The sequence below is a fragment of the Lutra lutra genome, chromosome 5 (assembly GCF_902655055.1).
Source record: "Lutra lutra chromosome 5, mLutLut1.2, whole genome shotgun sequence".
Classification (NCBI taxonomy): Eukaryota; Metazoa; Chordata; class Mammalia; order Carnivora; family Mustelidae; genus Lutra; species Lutra lutra.
In genome coordinates, this window is record NC_062282.1 from 135,128,146 (window position 1) to 135,144,972 (window position 16,827).

General features: G+C 41.4%; 1 protein-coding gene across 3 annotated transcripts in view; it reads right to left on the reverse strand.

The window, feature by feature from the left end:
- Window positions 1-16,827, reverse strand: part of EPB41L4A (erythrocyte membrane protein band 4.1 like 4A) — a 258,448-nt gene that overhangs the window by 48,860 nt on the left and 192,761 nt on the right. For all 3 annotated transcript variants that reach the window (XM_047729879.1, XM_047729878.1, XM_047729877.1), the window contains exon 14: window positions 1,170-1,260. In XM_047729879.1, the coding sequence (XP_047585835.1) occupies window positions 1,170-1,260 (91 nt within the window). The remainder of the gene's footprint in view (window positions 1-1,169; window positions 1,261-16,827) is intronic.

Below are 16,827 nucleotides of genomic sequence, written 5' to 3' on the forward strand. Positions count from 1 at the left end.
GGGCAGCACTTCAGGTATCAGTCCTATTGGCAAGAAAACAGTTGTAAAGGGGACTGAACTCCTTCTGTACATTCTAAAAAGGCTTGGGATCTGAATTTCATGGCAGATTACTATTCTTATGTTGGATTTAGCATAAGCATACCCTGTACATACAGATTAAGCTGACACTCTATACACAGTTGTGAAGCTGACCGAGGCCAGCTAGGCCAACTAAAGTGCATGCAAAAAAGGCAAAGACCCTGTCATTCCAGAAAGAATCCATGAAGGGAGCATCCTGGAACTAAACAAAAGACAACGTAGGCAAAACCCCGGGGAAAACACCACAACTCTGAGAATCCTCCTATCTTAGAATTCTTTTGCTAGGAAATTGCAAACTGTATTCCTCCACTGTAGCCCCAAACCAACTGAATGAAGACACCATTATATACTAACAAGATGGAGCAGATGATCAAAGAAGTCTGTCAGGGTCACGTATTTCTGACTGCTTGGACTCAGAAGCTAGTGCTATAGACAAAGTGAGCTGATGAAAGCTGCTCATTGTACTTCTCAAATGCTGTTCCGCGGACATAATTGGAGATAGGAAAAACTGACGCTGAAACAGTATCTTCACAGAGAACAACGCTGATCTTTCATGGAAACAAGCCATGTAATATATTGAGAGAAGGTCTTTCCGCTGGGGAATGCTGCTGGGAAAAGTGATGCAGAAGACCATGACACCTCTTCATACATATGCAATCACTGACTTCTGGAGCCTGCGCCTCTAAATGCTGTAAGCCCTCTTCCCAGGGCCACAGTTCAGTGCACCACGGTAATGAACACAGTACATTAAACATGAATATCATCGACTTTATTTCACAGGTCCCTCTGAGTAAGTCCATTATAGCATGCCATTTTAAAAATCACGTGGAATTGTCCCTCTGCTGCCAAGAATGGGACCACAGACTGTCTGTGAGATCACCATGCTGTGGAAGCAGGAGCATTTCCTTCAGATGAGAGAGGCAGGTCCTGCTGTTTATACTCCACTGGCATTTTAAATGACTCTTTGGCTCACACACTAGTTCAACCAAAAGTATGAACTATCAAAGTAAAAAGATTCTTCACCTCACCAACAGGAAAAAACTTTTTTGTGACAACATACCGTTGTGTGTTCTTTCACTTAACCGACTGACCTTTTTATTGGTGAAGGTGCAATAATTTTAGTCGTTCCTTCATTTTCTCCATTGTCCATGTTTGCTGTTACCCGATTTATGCTGTTTGAGCCTGGTAGCAAGGGCAGTAAGGAAAGATGGAAGAAAAGAGTGGTGAAAAACAAACAAACAAACAAAAAACCACACAGAAGCCAAAAAGTTATTTTAGAAATGCAACTTTAGGGACATCATGGCGCATTTTATTAATAAATTATAATTCTAAATAAATAGTGAATCACCCAATAAATCTAAGGTATTATTCCCTGACACGTACTAAGCCCTCAACATAACAGCATCTAAGAGGGTCTTGGATATGAGACCACTTGAAAATGGGCCCTTTTGAAATTTTAAGAGTTAAAGTCCCCATATCGTGGATATTCTTTAGACTGCTGAAATAGGATTCTAAAATATTTAGTGGTATATATTGGTATGTAAGACCTAATAATCAGTCCCTGATTAACTATCGTGAAGAAATTACGGGTTTTGGCATGCTATGATAGCCCCCATTCTAAATCAAAGCAAAAATACTCCAACTTATAATGCAAACGGCAAAAAAAAGAGTAATACAGATGTTATTTCTATTACTCACATGTTTAAAAAAAAGTTAATTTTTTTTTTATACAAACATCTCTAAAAGCCTAAAACTGTTTAAAAGTTAGTATTCCACGTATCTGCATCCATGCTAGACATACCAGCAGAGGGAGCCCCCAGTAGACACAATGTTGGAAATCACGATCCAAATAAAGATAAGTAGCCAGGCCCACCCGGGAAGTCTGGATCCCATTTTCAGGACACAGGCTGATAAGCCTGGAGGGGTGACATGTGAGCACTGATGGTCACCGTTTTCAAGTGGTGTGTGCCTCACTCTCGGAAGCACAGGGCAGACCAGCAAGGGGATGCCCAAAGCCCTCATTCAATTAACTCTGTGTGACATGTAGGTGAGTCTTCAGACTGGCATCTTGCAGAAATATGTCCAGAGTTCAAGTCCTTTGATTCAAAGTGTGATCAGCACTAAGCACTTACAGTTTTTTAATCATGGGGTGAGTCTGTAATACTATTAAGAGCTAATATTTATTGAGCACTTACTTTGTGTCAGGTGCTATCCCAAGCACTTCATTTACTTACATAATTTTCAAAATAACCCTATAAGGTAGATACTAATATTATCCCTATTTTTAAAAATAAGAAAAATGGGCCTTTCCCAAGGTCCCATAGACCATGAGTGAGGGGACCAGCTTTGAAACCCAGCAGTCCAGCTCTAGAGACTTAAGCTCTAAACCACCATGATACATGGCCTTCCATGTCCCCTGTGCACCCCACTCTCAAACAGTTCAATGGTCAGTGTAAATAGGGGTGCCCAGGGCACCTGGGTGGCTCAGTTGATTGGGAAACTGCCTCTGGCTCCAGTCATAATCCTGGAGTCCCAGGATCGAGTCCCACATGGGGCTCCCTGCTTGGCGGGGAGTCTGAGTCTCCCTCCCCCTTCTCGTGCTCTCTCTCTCTCACACACACCCTCTCTCTCTCAAATAAATAAAATCTTTTAAAAAATAAAAATCTATATACAAACAAACAAACAGGGGCGCCTGGATGGCTCAGTCAGTTAAGCATCTGTCTTCGGCTCCAGTCATGATCCCAGGGTCCTGGGATTGAGACCGGTCTGGTTCCCTGTTCAGATGGGAATCTGCTTCTCCTTCTGCCCCTCCTCCCACTCATGTGCACATGCAGACACATGAGCTCTAGCTCTCTCTCAAATAAATAAAATCTTTAGAAAAAAAAAAAAAAAGTCAGGGTAAATTAAGGGTCCATCGGAAGAGACATACTCTTCAGAACATTTGGAGGCATGTTTGACAACTCATCAGGAAAAAAGATTAATGAATACTCTTTGGACAGAGAGAATGGTGATTTCAACAAAGAGCTTCCAAAACTATCATAGTAAGAAATTCGACTTGGATTCAGTATCTGAATTTTATTCCTATTTTGGAATCCTGAAATGGAAAGGTAAGTGCCCTAAAGGTAAGTTCATGTTGGAGCAATATTCAGAATCCAAGCTTTAGGAAAGCTGTTTGGAGTCTACAGAAAATGTCACCAGCTACAATGAATGGGACAAAACCAGTTGCCGTGAACTACCCCATTGGCAGTGGCCGGTCATTGTCTATTCTGCCATAACCATTAGTAACAGTCCCAAGGGCAGATTCCCAAAGTTGCAGGCTCAGATATGAGCTAGAGCTGCTTCTCCACAGTGTAGCTAGCTCCATGTGGGACACCCTGGGCCCTGGCAGGAGGGGTTAATTCATCCGTGCTCTAGACAGTAGGTATGCCCCGACCTTGGTATTTTTATTGTTCCTAATAAACTTTTTTAAAAATGTGGTACTGTTTTCAGCAGGTACTACTAATTTATACTGTAAATGAAGGGACCTATACTAAACTAGGGCTGTTCCCCACCACACCGCTAGGAGAGGAAGGAACACAGCAGAGAGCCCAACGCCCAGCGCCCATAACGCCAACGGAAGCAACACTGAGCAAAGGTGAACATCACCAGAACAGAAGCCCTGGGCGACTAGCCTAAGAGTAAGCCCAGGTTTGTTTCTCTTCTCATCTCTTTAGACTGATTATTAGTCCTCTCTTACTACCGATCACCTCAGAGAGAGTGAGAGTGTTTAACCCTTTTGCCTCATTTCCTTCTGTCTGAATCTTCTGACAAATTAATAAACAGGTAGACAAATCCAGGAATATTTTCAAACAGAAAAGTTTCAAACTATGGATGTGTATATATTTTCTAAATAAACCCATGCCTGGTTATTCACAACATCTGAATAATTTTTGAGATGAAACATAAGATGAGTGTTTTTTCAAAAGAATTTCAGTTTTTAAAAAACCCCCACATACACGCTGTCTCTCAAACACTCAGTGACAGTTTAGCCAGGTTTCTTCAAAGTAAATTATTTGACTGTCAGGACTATTTTACTAACCTAACAGTCATAGAATTTTCATACACACCGCATAAACAAAGTATTGGCAGTAATAAAATCTAATTCATGGTTCTTTTATATTCAAAACAGCGGACTACTAGCCAGAAATCTATTGAGATGTATTCCTCTTCTCTATAACTACGTGAGCTGGACAAGCCTGGGGTTTAAAAAGATTATGAGGAAAAGAGAATACGGAGGTTGGGGGGAAGCTACTTATAAGCATGAACTTCATGGGAGCATTTCTGAAGGATACCCTCGTATGACACTCATTTGCTAACTATAACTTGGGCTTTTCTATTCATAGATGTAAGACTCTGAAAAAGCCCTAATTAGGCAATATTTCTTACCTTTCTGTATGTTGCTAAAGGTGTACTTAAAAGTAATAACTATACTTTTAAAATGCCATATTTTTAGCTAATTAGGTCAAACTAGTAAGATGTTATCACAGTACCATTTGAGAAGAAAGGTAAGCAATTCAGTCAAGCTGGGTTGTGTTGGTTACTGAACTCTACCAAAGCAAGAGAAATAGATACACATTACTGAGGTTTCCCTTTTTTTTTTTTTAATTTCACTTATTTGTCTGTGAGAAGGAGAGTATGAGTGGGGTAAAAGGCAGACTACCCGCTGAGCTGGGAGCCCAACACGGGGCTTGATCTCAGGACCCGGGGTCATGACCTGAGCCAAAGTCAGACACTTAACTGACTGAGCCACCCAGGCACCCCATTATTGAGGTTTCCTGACTCTCCATGTTGCTGATCTGTACTCCTGTTTTCCTTTCCAAGCTTCTTTTCCCCCAACCCCATCCTAGCACCTTTCAGAACCATCCCTTGTACATTAGCTCAGATGCCTGGGCTATGGAGAAACAAACCCATCACACTAAAAGGCTGTGTTTTCAAGTATTACTGGCCAGAGAATAGTTCCATTGTAAAGAGGAAAAGGAGAAGCCAAATATTAACTAAAATAATTAACTGATCACAATGGAATTCCAGGCACTGCTCTAGGAGATATTTTCAGGGTGGAAAAATCCTTTTCCCTCACTCCTTTTTCATTGTAAGTTATAATAGAACACCAGAAAAGAATATAACATACAGATACAAACAGTTTAACAAATAATTATAAAATGAATGGCTATTTAGCCACTATCTACTTCAAGAAATTAAAAATTGAGGGCAATTTTCCTACATTACACAAATCACTCCATTTGGGGCAAACAACTGTTTTCCACCTAAAATATCTAGAGATATGAATTATGAAATATGAATTATGTATATACTTAATAAAATATACACTAAAATTATTTTTTAATTATTAGGAAATGTTTAGGCCACAAAATCTTAATAAAACGAAGGACACATTACTGTACTGCTCCCTGACTATTAGCACAGTGCTTTACCTGTGGTAGGCATCAATCAACAAAGGTCTATTCTAATGGACGTGCTTGTTTCTATTTTTTCCACTAAAAGGGAACATTCAAGATAATGATGTTATTTTGTAGATGTGTGAAAACTAAGTCCCTCCCCCAAAAAAATCTGTATGTGGAGCTATGGGAAATGTAGAAAGAGGACCTGTAGCCATATCCTACAGGACTAGGCTACTTCTTGAGAGTTTTGAAAGCTAACTTCTGCCGTAACTCACTGTTCTTCTAAATGACAGCCGTAGATTATAACAGAAATCAGTTATTGATATATGGTTATCAAGGCTCCTCGTAAATCTATATTTTATTTTAGATAAAGTATTAATGATGCCCCTGCTTGTGCTCTCTCACTCTCTCAGTCAAATAAGTAAAATCTTTAAAAACATATATTAATGCTAGCAAGACCACTTACAGTTAGGAGCACCCAATTCATTACACAGGGTACTCTCATTAAAAAGACAAGGGGCTTTATTTCAAGAGGCTAGTCCCATTTGGAAGAGTAGCTCATCAGGGGACTGCCATTGTCTATTAAGGAGCCGTATCTAATTCCTTCTCTGGGCTGTCAGTCACTGCAGCTTAATATGGGCGCACACAACTCCCTACAGTTTAGGCAACACTATGATGCCAGCGTCCAAGGGTCTGTGGCATTTTGCTTGTTCATTTTCAACAACCTATGTGCAAACGCTTCCAGTCCATGTGCATTGGACCACTACTAGGCTTTTGTGTGGTTTGGTTCTGTTCACCTTTGAGTGCCCTCACCTTAAAGGACCCTTGCCTTCAGTTTAGGAGGAGTGGCTGTCAGAAACAGAATCAACTTTCCCAGGATCTATTTAGCTACTTGACCTGGGGGCAATTCTTAAAAGTCAGCCCTAGGATGTCAAGACTTGCTGATGAATATACATGGATTTTCAGTTATAAAAACACTTTGCATTTAAATGGTGATAGGAGTCTCACAAAATCTGTTTGTGCTCAATTTGACACCTGTCAACCTAAATTAAATTTTTGATGTTATTTAAATGTTGCCAATGCTTTTAATTTACAGAGTGGACATAAGGATGAATGTGTGGCGTTAAATGAAAAAAGATGTATTTAGCAAGTGAAAATGCCTTATTCGGTTGTATGAGGGAAAAGACAAATAGCCAGTAAGCAAAGCAGGACTGTAATATATAAATGATTTCATTAAAAGAACTCTCAAATATGATAAATTTGTAAATGTTGAGATTTAAATTTTATCTCATTTATTCACTTTTTCTTGTCTAAATTTAAAAAAAACAAAACCGGGCGCCTGGGTGGTTCAGTTGGTTAAGCGACTGCCTTCGGCTCAGGTCGTGATCCTGGAGTCCTGGGATCGAGTCCCGCATCGGACTCCCTGCTTGGCAGGGAGTCTGCTTCTCCCTCTGACCCTCCCCCTTCTCATACTCTCTCTCTCAAATAAATAAATAAAATCTTAAAAAAAAAAAAAAAAAACAAAAAAAAAACACAAAACCGGGACGCCTGGGTGGCTCAGTTGGTTAAGCAGCTGCCTTTGGCTCGGGTCATGATCCCGGCGTCCTGGGATCGAGTCCCATATCGGGCTCCTTGTTCTGTGGGGAGCCTGCTTCTCCCTCTGCCTCTGCCTGCCACTCTGTCTGCCTGTGCTCACTCTCTCTCTCTCTCTCTTTCTGACAAATAAATAAATAAAATCTAAAAAAAAAAAATTAAAAAAAAACCCACAAAACCCCTGTATCTGATGCTTAAGACAAATAATCAAGACAGATTATAACCATTCCCAACACAATAATTACGTATTAGGTTTCAGTAAAACTAATCTGATTTTATATTAGCTAACCCAATTCAATTTATCAGGGGAAAAAAGTGCTACTCATGAATTAAGAACAAGCTAATAATTGGAAATACAGCTTAGTTCTAGTTGTTACACTGACAGTACAAGGTAATTTTGCCTTGGTCTCACCAACCTTAGCCTGGTACTATGGAAAAATAGCAGAAAGTATGGCAAATTGGGAAAACAAGACATTTTTCTAACATCACAAATTATGGTCCAACAAGAAAATTCGGCAGAACAGTCATTCATTAAAGTAGGTAAAACAAAATTGAGTCTCAAAACACACAATTTAGAAAATGTAAGATTTTCAGCAGCTAATGGTTAATTCTTTAAAGTTCAAATGCCTGACATAAGCCCATGCATGGCAAACAGGCAGCCAGATCCCTGCTTTCTTTTTTTTTTTTTTTAAGGAGGGAGGGGCAGAGGGAGAGAGAGAATCTTAAGCAGGCTCTGTGCCCAGCATGGAGCTTGACGTGGGGCTCAATCTCGTGACCTTGAAACCATGACCTGAGCCAAAATCTAGAGTTGAATTCTTAACCAACTGAGCCACCCAGGCACCCCAAGATCCCTGCTTCTCTTTTCTCTCTCTCTCTAAGATTTTATTTATTTATTTGACAGAGAGAGAGAGAGAGACAGTGAGAGCAGGAACAAAGCAGGGGGAGTAGGAGAGGGAGAAGAAGCAGGTTTCCCACTGAGATGTGGGGCTCCATCCCAGGACCCTGGGATCCTGACCTGAGCTGAAGGCAGACACTTAACGACTGAGCCACCCAGGTGCCCCAATATACAGACTTTTGAGACACTGATTTTGCTGCATGTCAACTGCAAGATCAAACAAGGCTTTCTGCTAAAAAGCTGCAGGGTAGATTATAAAGAATTGGGTGTGGATGAGAAGGATGGCTAGGAAAATATGCCTACACATGAAAGATCCTTTCTCTGCTTGGTCTGCTTCCAATTTCTTCTTCCCCAACCCAGTACTTTCCTGGATCCCTATGCTTTCCTCATGACCAAAATGATCAGCTTGGGAATATGAGCTGGGTGGAAAGAAAGGCACTGCATCCTGTATGCCTTTGGCAGAGTTACCAAGGGGCACACACAGAGAGAGGTGGTCACAGGCATCTGTCCTTGTGGGTCAGAATGCCAAGTTCCAAAACAAGAAAGGCACTTTTGAGCCTGGGAAGTCATCTGTTCATTCCCTGAGGTGCTCAGAGTAGAATGAAAAGATTCTATCCAAAGGACTTGGGATCTACACCTGTGTGTGCTGGAGCGACTGCCAGACATGGCAGCAGCGGATGGGCGCCATCCTTCCTCTCAACACCCGTAGGCTCAATGACAGCACCTATCTATGAATGGCTGGCTAGAATCAAGAGGTGGTAAATCACTTAAATACCAACTGTTTCTCCCCTTATAGGAGAACACAATTCAGGGGAAGAGGACTGAGTAGACATTCACATCCTACCCTGACAGAACTCTTGCACTCCCCAGTCGCCTCCAACAAGGCCATGTAGTTTAGAGGAACATACAGCAAAACTTCTCCAGTCAGCTCCTGTCAAACAATTCATCTCACCCGGCACAGGCAGAAGGATAATTCCTTCTCTAACCTGAAGTTGGTTCTGTTCCAGAGGAGTACGCTAGACCCCTACTTTAGAGGTTTTTATTTGATGCAATTATAATAGTATATAAAATGTATACAAAGCACACATACTTATATATAAAAATTGCTTTAAAAAGGCTTATTTAGCTAAAGTACAATTGGGAAAATTCTTATTTTTTTCTGTGTCCATTGTTAAGCTCATATCAAAGAGTCCTTAACTAACTGTTCTTTCAGCTTTTCATCCAGGGCTCACCAAAAGAATCTGAAAAACTATTGTGCCTCAGTGCATGTTTCTAAGGTGATATCTAAAGTTTCTTATCAAAAGTTTCAATAGTTCCAACTTTGTATGGTAACAAATGGTTAACTAGATGTATCATTTCATAGTGAACAGAAATATCAAATCACCATGATGTACACCTGAAACTAATAGGATATTGTATGTCAAGTACACTTCACTTTTTTTTTTTTTAAGATTTTATTTATTTATTTGACAGAGAGAGATCACAAGTAGACAGAGAGACAGGCAGAGAGAGAGAGAGAGAGGGAAGCAGGCACCCTGCTGAGCAGAGAGCCCGATGCGGGGCTCGATCCCAGGACCCTGAGATCATGACCTGAGCCGAAGGCAGCGGCTTAATCCACTGAGCCACCCAGGCGCCCCAATACACTTCACTTTTAAAAAGAAAGTTTAAATAACACCAAAGAATATCATTTGCAGCATAGAGTAAATATTGACACTTTAAAATGGAATTGTTTCATAACTCTTTAATGTATCTAATGTAATAACATACCATAGAAATTTGATACCCACAGTCATCCATTTTAAAATTAGATAAAATGAGGCTACATTTGGAAATTTCATGGCATTCTTTTCTCTCCTTGTATTTACATTTCAATTCCACATTCTCTGGAAAAATTTATCCCAGAATAATACATGTTTTACACTTGAAAGTTTTATTCATCACCCTATCTCACTTCTCTGTGACAAAAAAAATAAATAATTTAAGTTTTATTTCCCATGACCATAAAGTTCTAGATGTTAAAAATTTCTTCTGAACTAAGACATTACAATCATTAACAGATTATTATTGTACCAAACTAATGTTAAATAATTACTACAAGTAAAAAAGTAAATTCTAATTAAAAAGTAATTCTTTCAAGGATCATAGAGGAAGGGAGGGAAAAAATGAAACAAGATGAAACCAGAAAGGGAGACAAACTTTAAGAGACTTTTAATCTCAGGACTCAAACTGAAGATTGCTAAGAATGGAGGGGGTGTGGGAGGGATGGGGTGGCTGGGGGATGGACACTGGGGAGGGTATGTGCTATGGTGAGTGCTGTGAATTAGGTAAGATGATGAATCACAGACCTGCACCCTTGAAAGAAATAATATATGTTAATTTAAAAAAAGTAATTCTTAATGAGATGAACAAGGTAGTTTTCCCAATGATGACATAGGTTAAATGCACTGAAGAATATTATTTAGTGCTAAGTGAAACAGTTTAGCAATAATTCTATTCCTGTTTTTAGGTAGATTTCAATGCTGAGAAATCTTGTTCACATATAAGTAGAGTTGCATGTATTCTGTTATGAACACAATGTCATTACAGAAATTCTATGACTTACATGTCTATCAATGATATATTATCTAAAATTATTTCAGGGGCACCTGGGTGGCTCAGTCGTTAAGCGTCTGCCTTCGGCTCAGGTCATGATCCCAGGGTCCTGGGATCTAACCCCGCATTGAGCTCCTCCCTTACGGGGAGCCTGCTTTTCTCTCTCCCTCTCCCTGCTGCTCCCCCTACTTGTGTTCTCTCCCTTTGTGTCAAGTAAATAAATAAAACATCTTTTTTTTTTTCCCATGGGAAAAAGCCAAAAATTCTTTATTTATTTAAACAACTACATCATTGGAGCGCCTGGGTATCTCAGTCAGTTAGGTCTCCAACTCTTGATCTTGGCGTGGGTCATGATCTCGAGGTCGTGGGGACGAGCTCCGTGCTAAGCATGGAATCTGCTTGTCCCTCTCTTCCTGCTCTTCCTCCCGTTCCGGCACTCACTCTCTCTCTGGATGGCTCAGTTGGTTGGGCAACTGCCTTTGGCTCAGGTCATGATACCAGGGTCCTGGGATCGAGCCCCACATTGGACTCCCCGCTCAGCTGGGAGGCCTGCTTCTCCTCCTTCCTCTCCTTTTGCCTGCCACTCTTCGTGCTTGTGCTCTTTTAGGGGCACCTGGGTAGCTAAATTATTAAGCATCTGCCTTCAGGTCATGATTCCAGGGTCCTGGGATCCAGCCCCACATCGGGCTCCCTGCTCTGCGGAAAGCTTGCTGCTCCCTATTCTACTCCCCCTGCTTGTGTTCCCTCTCTGGCTGTTTCTCAAGTGGGATGGTTGTAAAAAATGGTCCAGAAAAATTAATTTGAAGGAATCCTTTCCATCAATTCACAAAGTTCACAATGGTTCTGAAGTGTGTAATCACTTCTGCAAAGGATTTCGTGTTTTGGAGAAACTGTCAACTATAAAGACAACGGCAGCAGCCGAGAAGTCCCTTGCAGATACCACTTGTACGGAAAATGGCCAGTTCTTGGAGGATTCCACTTTCCCCTGTCTTCCTGGTATCTAGCTTTGTCCAATAAATAAAACATCTTTAAAATTATTTCACATGTTCTGGGGCACCTGGGTGGCTCAGTGGTTAAGCCGCTACCTTCGGCTCAGGTCATGATCTCAGAGTCCTGGGATCGAGCCCCGCATCGGGCTCTCTGCTCGGCAGGGAGCCTGCTTCCTCCTCTCTCTCTGCCTGCCTCTCTGCCTGCTTGTGATCTCTCTGTCAAATTAAAAAAAAAAAAAAAAAAAAATTTTTAAATTATTTCAAATGTTCTATCAGATGACAAATCAATTGGGTCCTCCTTCAGTTTTGTCCAAAGTCAAAATGAGGAAATGACTTAGAAGAGGAGGTGTCACTGGGGCACCTGGGTGGCTCAGTAGTTTGAATGTCTGACTCCTGCTTTCAGCTCAGGTCATGATCTTGGGATCCTGGGGGATCCAACCCTGCCTGTGTCATCAGGCTACCCACTCAGTGGGGAGTCTGCTTCCCCTGTCTCTTTCCCTCTGCCTCCCCGCAACTCTCTCTCTCCCTCTGAAATAAATAAATAAATCTTTAAAAAATAAGGGGAAAAAAGGAGAGAAGAGGGGAGGGGGGAGGAGGAGAGAAGAGGGGAGGTGAGAAAAGAAGAAAAGAGGGGAGAAAAAAGAAAAGGAGGTGTTGTTTAATAATTAAGGCCATTTAGTTTCCAGACACTAACTCAGGAGGTTTTTATCATTTAAGGACAAAACAGTAGAACAGATTCCGAATGGGGAAAAGGTCTGCCTTTGTTTTGGTCCGTCAGTAAAAGACAGGCTGGAGAGAAGAGCCAGCAAGTCTACTATGGCAGGCACACTCCCTTCAGGAAAGAGAATCTGAAAAGTGACTGAATGGAAACTGTCTGTATCCAGAGCCCTTAAGGAAGTCCATCAGTATCTCCTTCCCCACCGGGAGCTGCAGAACCCAGCCTGACAACTACCATCCTCATCCAGCCAGCCTTCTCCTAACCCACTGCCTTCACCAAAGATTACCTCCAGTCATGAGCAGATGCTCCTCTTGGACACTGCAGCTCTCTCAGAATTCGGCTCTATGGCACTGGAACATCCTGCCCACATAGGAGCACAGCTTTCACCTCTCTAGTCGGATAAAGTGGTCAAGGGCGCAAGACTGGAAGTCAGACAAACCCGCATCTGCTTCTCAACTCTGCCAATTTACCCGACTGTGTGAGCTTGGATGAGTTCTTAATTCCCTTTGGGCCTCAGGTTTCTCATCAATAAAATAGGGGTTTCACCAACAATTTAGTGAATGTGAGGATTAGGTAATTCATAGGAAGTGCCTGGGGTGCCTGGCTTAGCCGGTGGAGTGTGCAACTCTTGAACTCAGGATTGCTGAGTACAGGCCCCTCATTAGGCGTGGAGCCTACTTAAAGTAAAAAAATTAAAAATAATAATAAATAAAGTGCTTAACACAGTGCTTGGCTTTTAATAAGTGTAAAATAACCACTTTATTATTTTCTATGACTAATTTCCCTAGTCCAGGGGCCAAGTTTTATTCATTTTTCTGTACTCTGTGGAAAAGGGTGTCCACTGTATGTTTTATGCAACAGCTACAAGCATTTCAATTTCTCAGAGGGCACTGACTGGGTGGCCTTCAATTTAACTCAATTCTGACACTATCTACCCAGAGATATTGTGAGATCCCACAGGCTGATGATGCCTCAGTCCATCAAGACTGCCCCCTCCTCTGATTCATTTGCTAAAGGGCCTCACAGAACTGAGAGAGGCAGCTTACTTATTAGATCACCAGTTCATTAAAAAAGGATGGAACTCAAAAATGGCCAAATGGAAGAGATGCAAAGGGCAACGTATGAGAAAGGGCCCTGAGCACCACTCACTTCAACTCCATGAATTCACCCACCACTCAGAACCCCACCCTCTGGGTGTTTCTGGATGTTTCCGGAGGCTTCAATATGCAGGAATGTCTGATGAAACCGTTGACTATCACTGATTCCACTCAAACTCTAACAATACTCTTCTCCCCAGAAGTCATGGGGTGGGGCTGAAAATTCCAACTCCTTAATTACCATTGGTTCCCCCTGGCAACCAGCCTCCATCTTTAGGGACTTCCCAGAAGTCACCTCACCCACACAAACTCAGGTGTGGCTAAAAGGGGCTGGCTATGAATAACAAAAGATGCTTCTTTACCTTTACTGCTCTCATCACTTAGGAAATTCCAATGGTTTTAGGAGCTGCGTGCCAGAAACCAGAAAAGATAATAAAGACCAAATATGTATTTCTTACTATAAATCATAGTATCACAAGTCTCATGCCAGAGAGGTGCTCAATAAACTCTTGATGAAGGGAAATGGAAAGGGGGAAAAAAGTATCATTATGGTAACTCACTAAAGCTATGATATTTAATATACCATAGGCCTTTAGGTTTGCTTGCTTTTCTAATCTTGGTAGCTATGTGTGGAATGCTAAACACTCATGGGAAGAGTGAAAATAATAACTTTTTAGAGAACATCTAACCAGACTTACTATATACTAAGAAATCTTTTACGGAATGAAAATAAACATCAGCTTCAAGGCAGAATAGAAAAGAGGGCCAACTAAGGAAAACAGTCTTGAACAAACATACACCTGCCTATGTGATCTACCTGCTCCTTCTCACAGTTAACACTGTTCCTGCCTTTCCCCCTCTTTGCTAAGAAAAGGTCCCAAAGAACTTAAATAATTCCTTAAAAAGAAAAAAAAAATGCCTTGATATATCAGCAGACTGACCTGCTGCTCCTCTATAAATTAGCAGAACGTACTGTCTTCTCAAGAGTTATCTGCGGAAATAAGTCGATCCAGTAAGTAAGGAAATCATGCAATAGTGGGAAAAACTGGAGATGTGTATTTTCAAATAATTCGAGGTCTTTCACTTTTTTTATTTTCCATTTACTTTCCAAATAGACGCCTTAATACACCAAACACCCGGGTTCACATCTGGACACTGCTCTTAGGATCTGTGTAACCTTGAATGAGTGAGTACTTCATGTTTCTAAGCTTCAGTTTCCTCATGGGTAAAATGACAATACCACCCACCTTCCCCATGGGGTTACCAAAAGAAGTAATGTTATCCACTGTTCAGGTGCAAGGAAACCACCTCAAATTAGGGATTCATCTTCAAGACACAGCAGGACCTCACGGATTGGAATTCATGGCTCCTGTCTCCTATCCTCATTCTCCTCTCAGAGCGGCGTGGTCCTCTGGTGTTTCTCATAGTGTGTCTATTCTTTTCCTGTGAACCCAGTTCTCTGTTTATGGGTGTGCCTGGAACCTGGGCTGTAACAGTAGCCCCAAAAGAGATGGCTCTCCCCAGCTGAGTGACTCATAATCTGGGCTCTGATCCCAGCTTCTCTGGAGAAGGAAAATGGGCAGTTTCCTCAGATGCCCCATTCTCACCCTGGGAGATAGAAGAGAGTAAGGCCTCCTGGTCCCAGATTTGCATCATGCATTGTTCAAAGTGCCAACCATGGCACCTGCTCCACAGTGAAGGCAGTTCCTTTTTTTACCTCACTTCACCTCCTCTCTCTAGACCAACCAAAATAACCTAAACTCTAGGAACTCAACCATTTTTCACATTGATACCAGTAAGTAAGGGAAGCAGATGATGGAAATCAATCCCAGATACTCTCTAACAGAGTCTGAAGAAGATGCTGACAGAGAAATCACTGTGAATCCTGAATCTGATAGTAAAACAAACGTGGGACATCCTCAGATGCCATCTGCCTAGGAGGACATCCATCTCAAAACAATCTTAAGCAGTTGACAGACACCCTTGAACCCCCACCTATAAAGAAAGAGGGGTGAAAAAACAGAAAAATTCATCTGAATGGTTTGTAAAATCAAGGCAGGGACTCAGGAACTGTGACCACAAACAATTGCCAGGGTGGAAACAACTCACACTGCTGATTTCTTAGAGAACAAGTAGGTTCACGAAAAGACTAGTCTTCAGTTATAGTCACACAGAAGTCAAACACAGAGACAACACCATGCAAAACCCTGTCCAGAAAGGCCTCTTTCTCTGTGTACCCAGGAAGGCAGTACTAATTTCTAACCATGAGTTAACCAAAGAGGTAAAACCCAGATTCATCTGGTCAATTCTGACTACAAGAATAGTTTGAAAAAGTGTATTAATGCAAAGCTTGCTGCAATTAATTCTATTCAGTTTGCCAGTAAGAATTTCATTTGGGAACTCAAGTTTTGAGGAACCAACCATACTTTTGTATATAGAAGTATGTAAAAAACTGTATATTTCCAATGAGAAAAATGTATTTTGTGATCTTGGAATACATTTTTCACAAGCCTATAAGTCTTCTGAAATGATGATTAAATTAAAAAATTTTTAAAGAAAGTTTTCCAAAATCTTTTTTCATGTTTGGTCCTTTTAACTCTATGACAAAGAAGCCAAAGAAAAGAAGAGAGACCTTTAGCAAGAAGAAGGATCTCTGGGCACCTGGGTGGCTTAGTGGGTTAAGAGTCCAATTCTTAATTTCCGCTCATGATCTCAGAGTTGTGAGATCCAGCCCCCAGTCAGGCTCCACGCCCAGCAGGGAATAGGCTTCTCTCTCTCCCTCTGCCCCTAACCCAATGCAGTGTTCACTCCTTCTCTCCAGAATAAGTAAATCTTAAAAAAAAAAAAAAAAAGAAAAAAAGGAATAAGAGGGATCTCTAGCGTTTATGTACCCAGTTCATTTATTTTATGGAGAATGAGATGAAAGATCAGAATGCTGAATGACGCATCACAGGTCACAGCCAAGTTAGACCAGGAATTCAAATTGACTCGAATCAGTGTACCTTTTTCTCTCCTCCCACTTTACCACGTAACTTCTCCAGGTAGCTAGCTGCTTAATTAATCAGTCAATTAATCAGGCTCTCTGCTCAGCAGGGAGCCTGCTGCTGCTTCTCTGCCTGCCTCTCTGCCTACTTGTGATCTCTCTTTCCTCTCTGTCAAATAAATAAATAAAAATTAAAAAAAAAGAGAGAGATAATCTAAGACTCTGTCAGCAGGAGTTCTTCTAGTCCAGATAAAAATAAAGCAGAAGGGACACCTGGGTGGCTCAGTTGGTTAAGCTGCTGCCTTCAGCTCAGGTCATGATCCCAGGGTTCTGGGATCAAGTCCTGCATCAGACTCCTCGTCGGCAGGGAGCCTGCATCTCTCTCCAGCCTCTGCCTGCCATTCTGCCTGCTTGTGTGCTTGCTCTCTCTCACTCTCGCTCTCT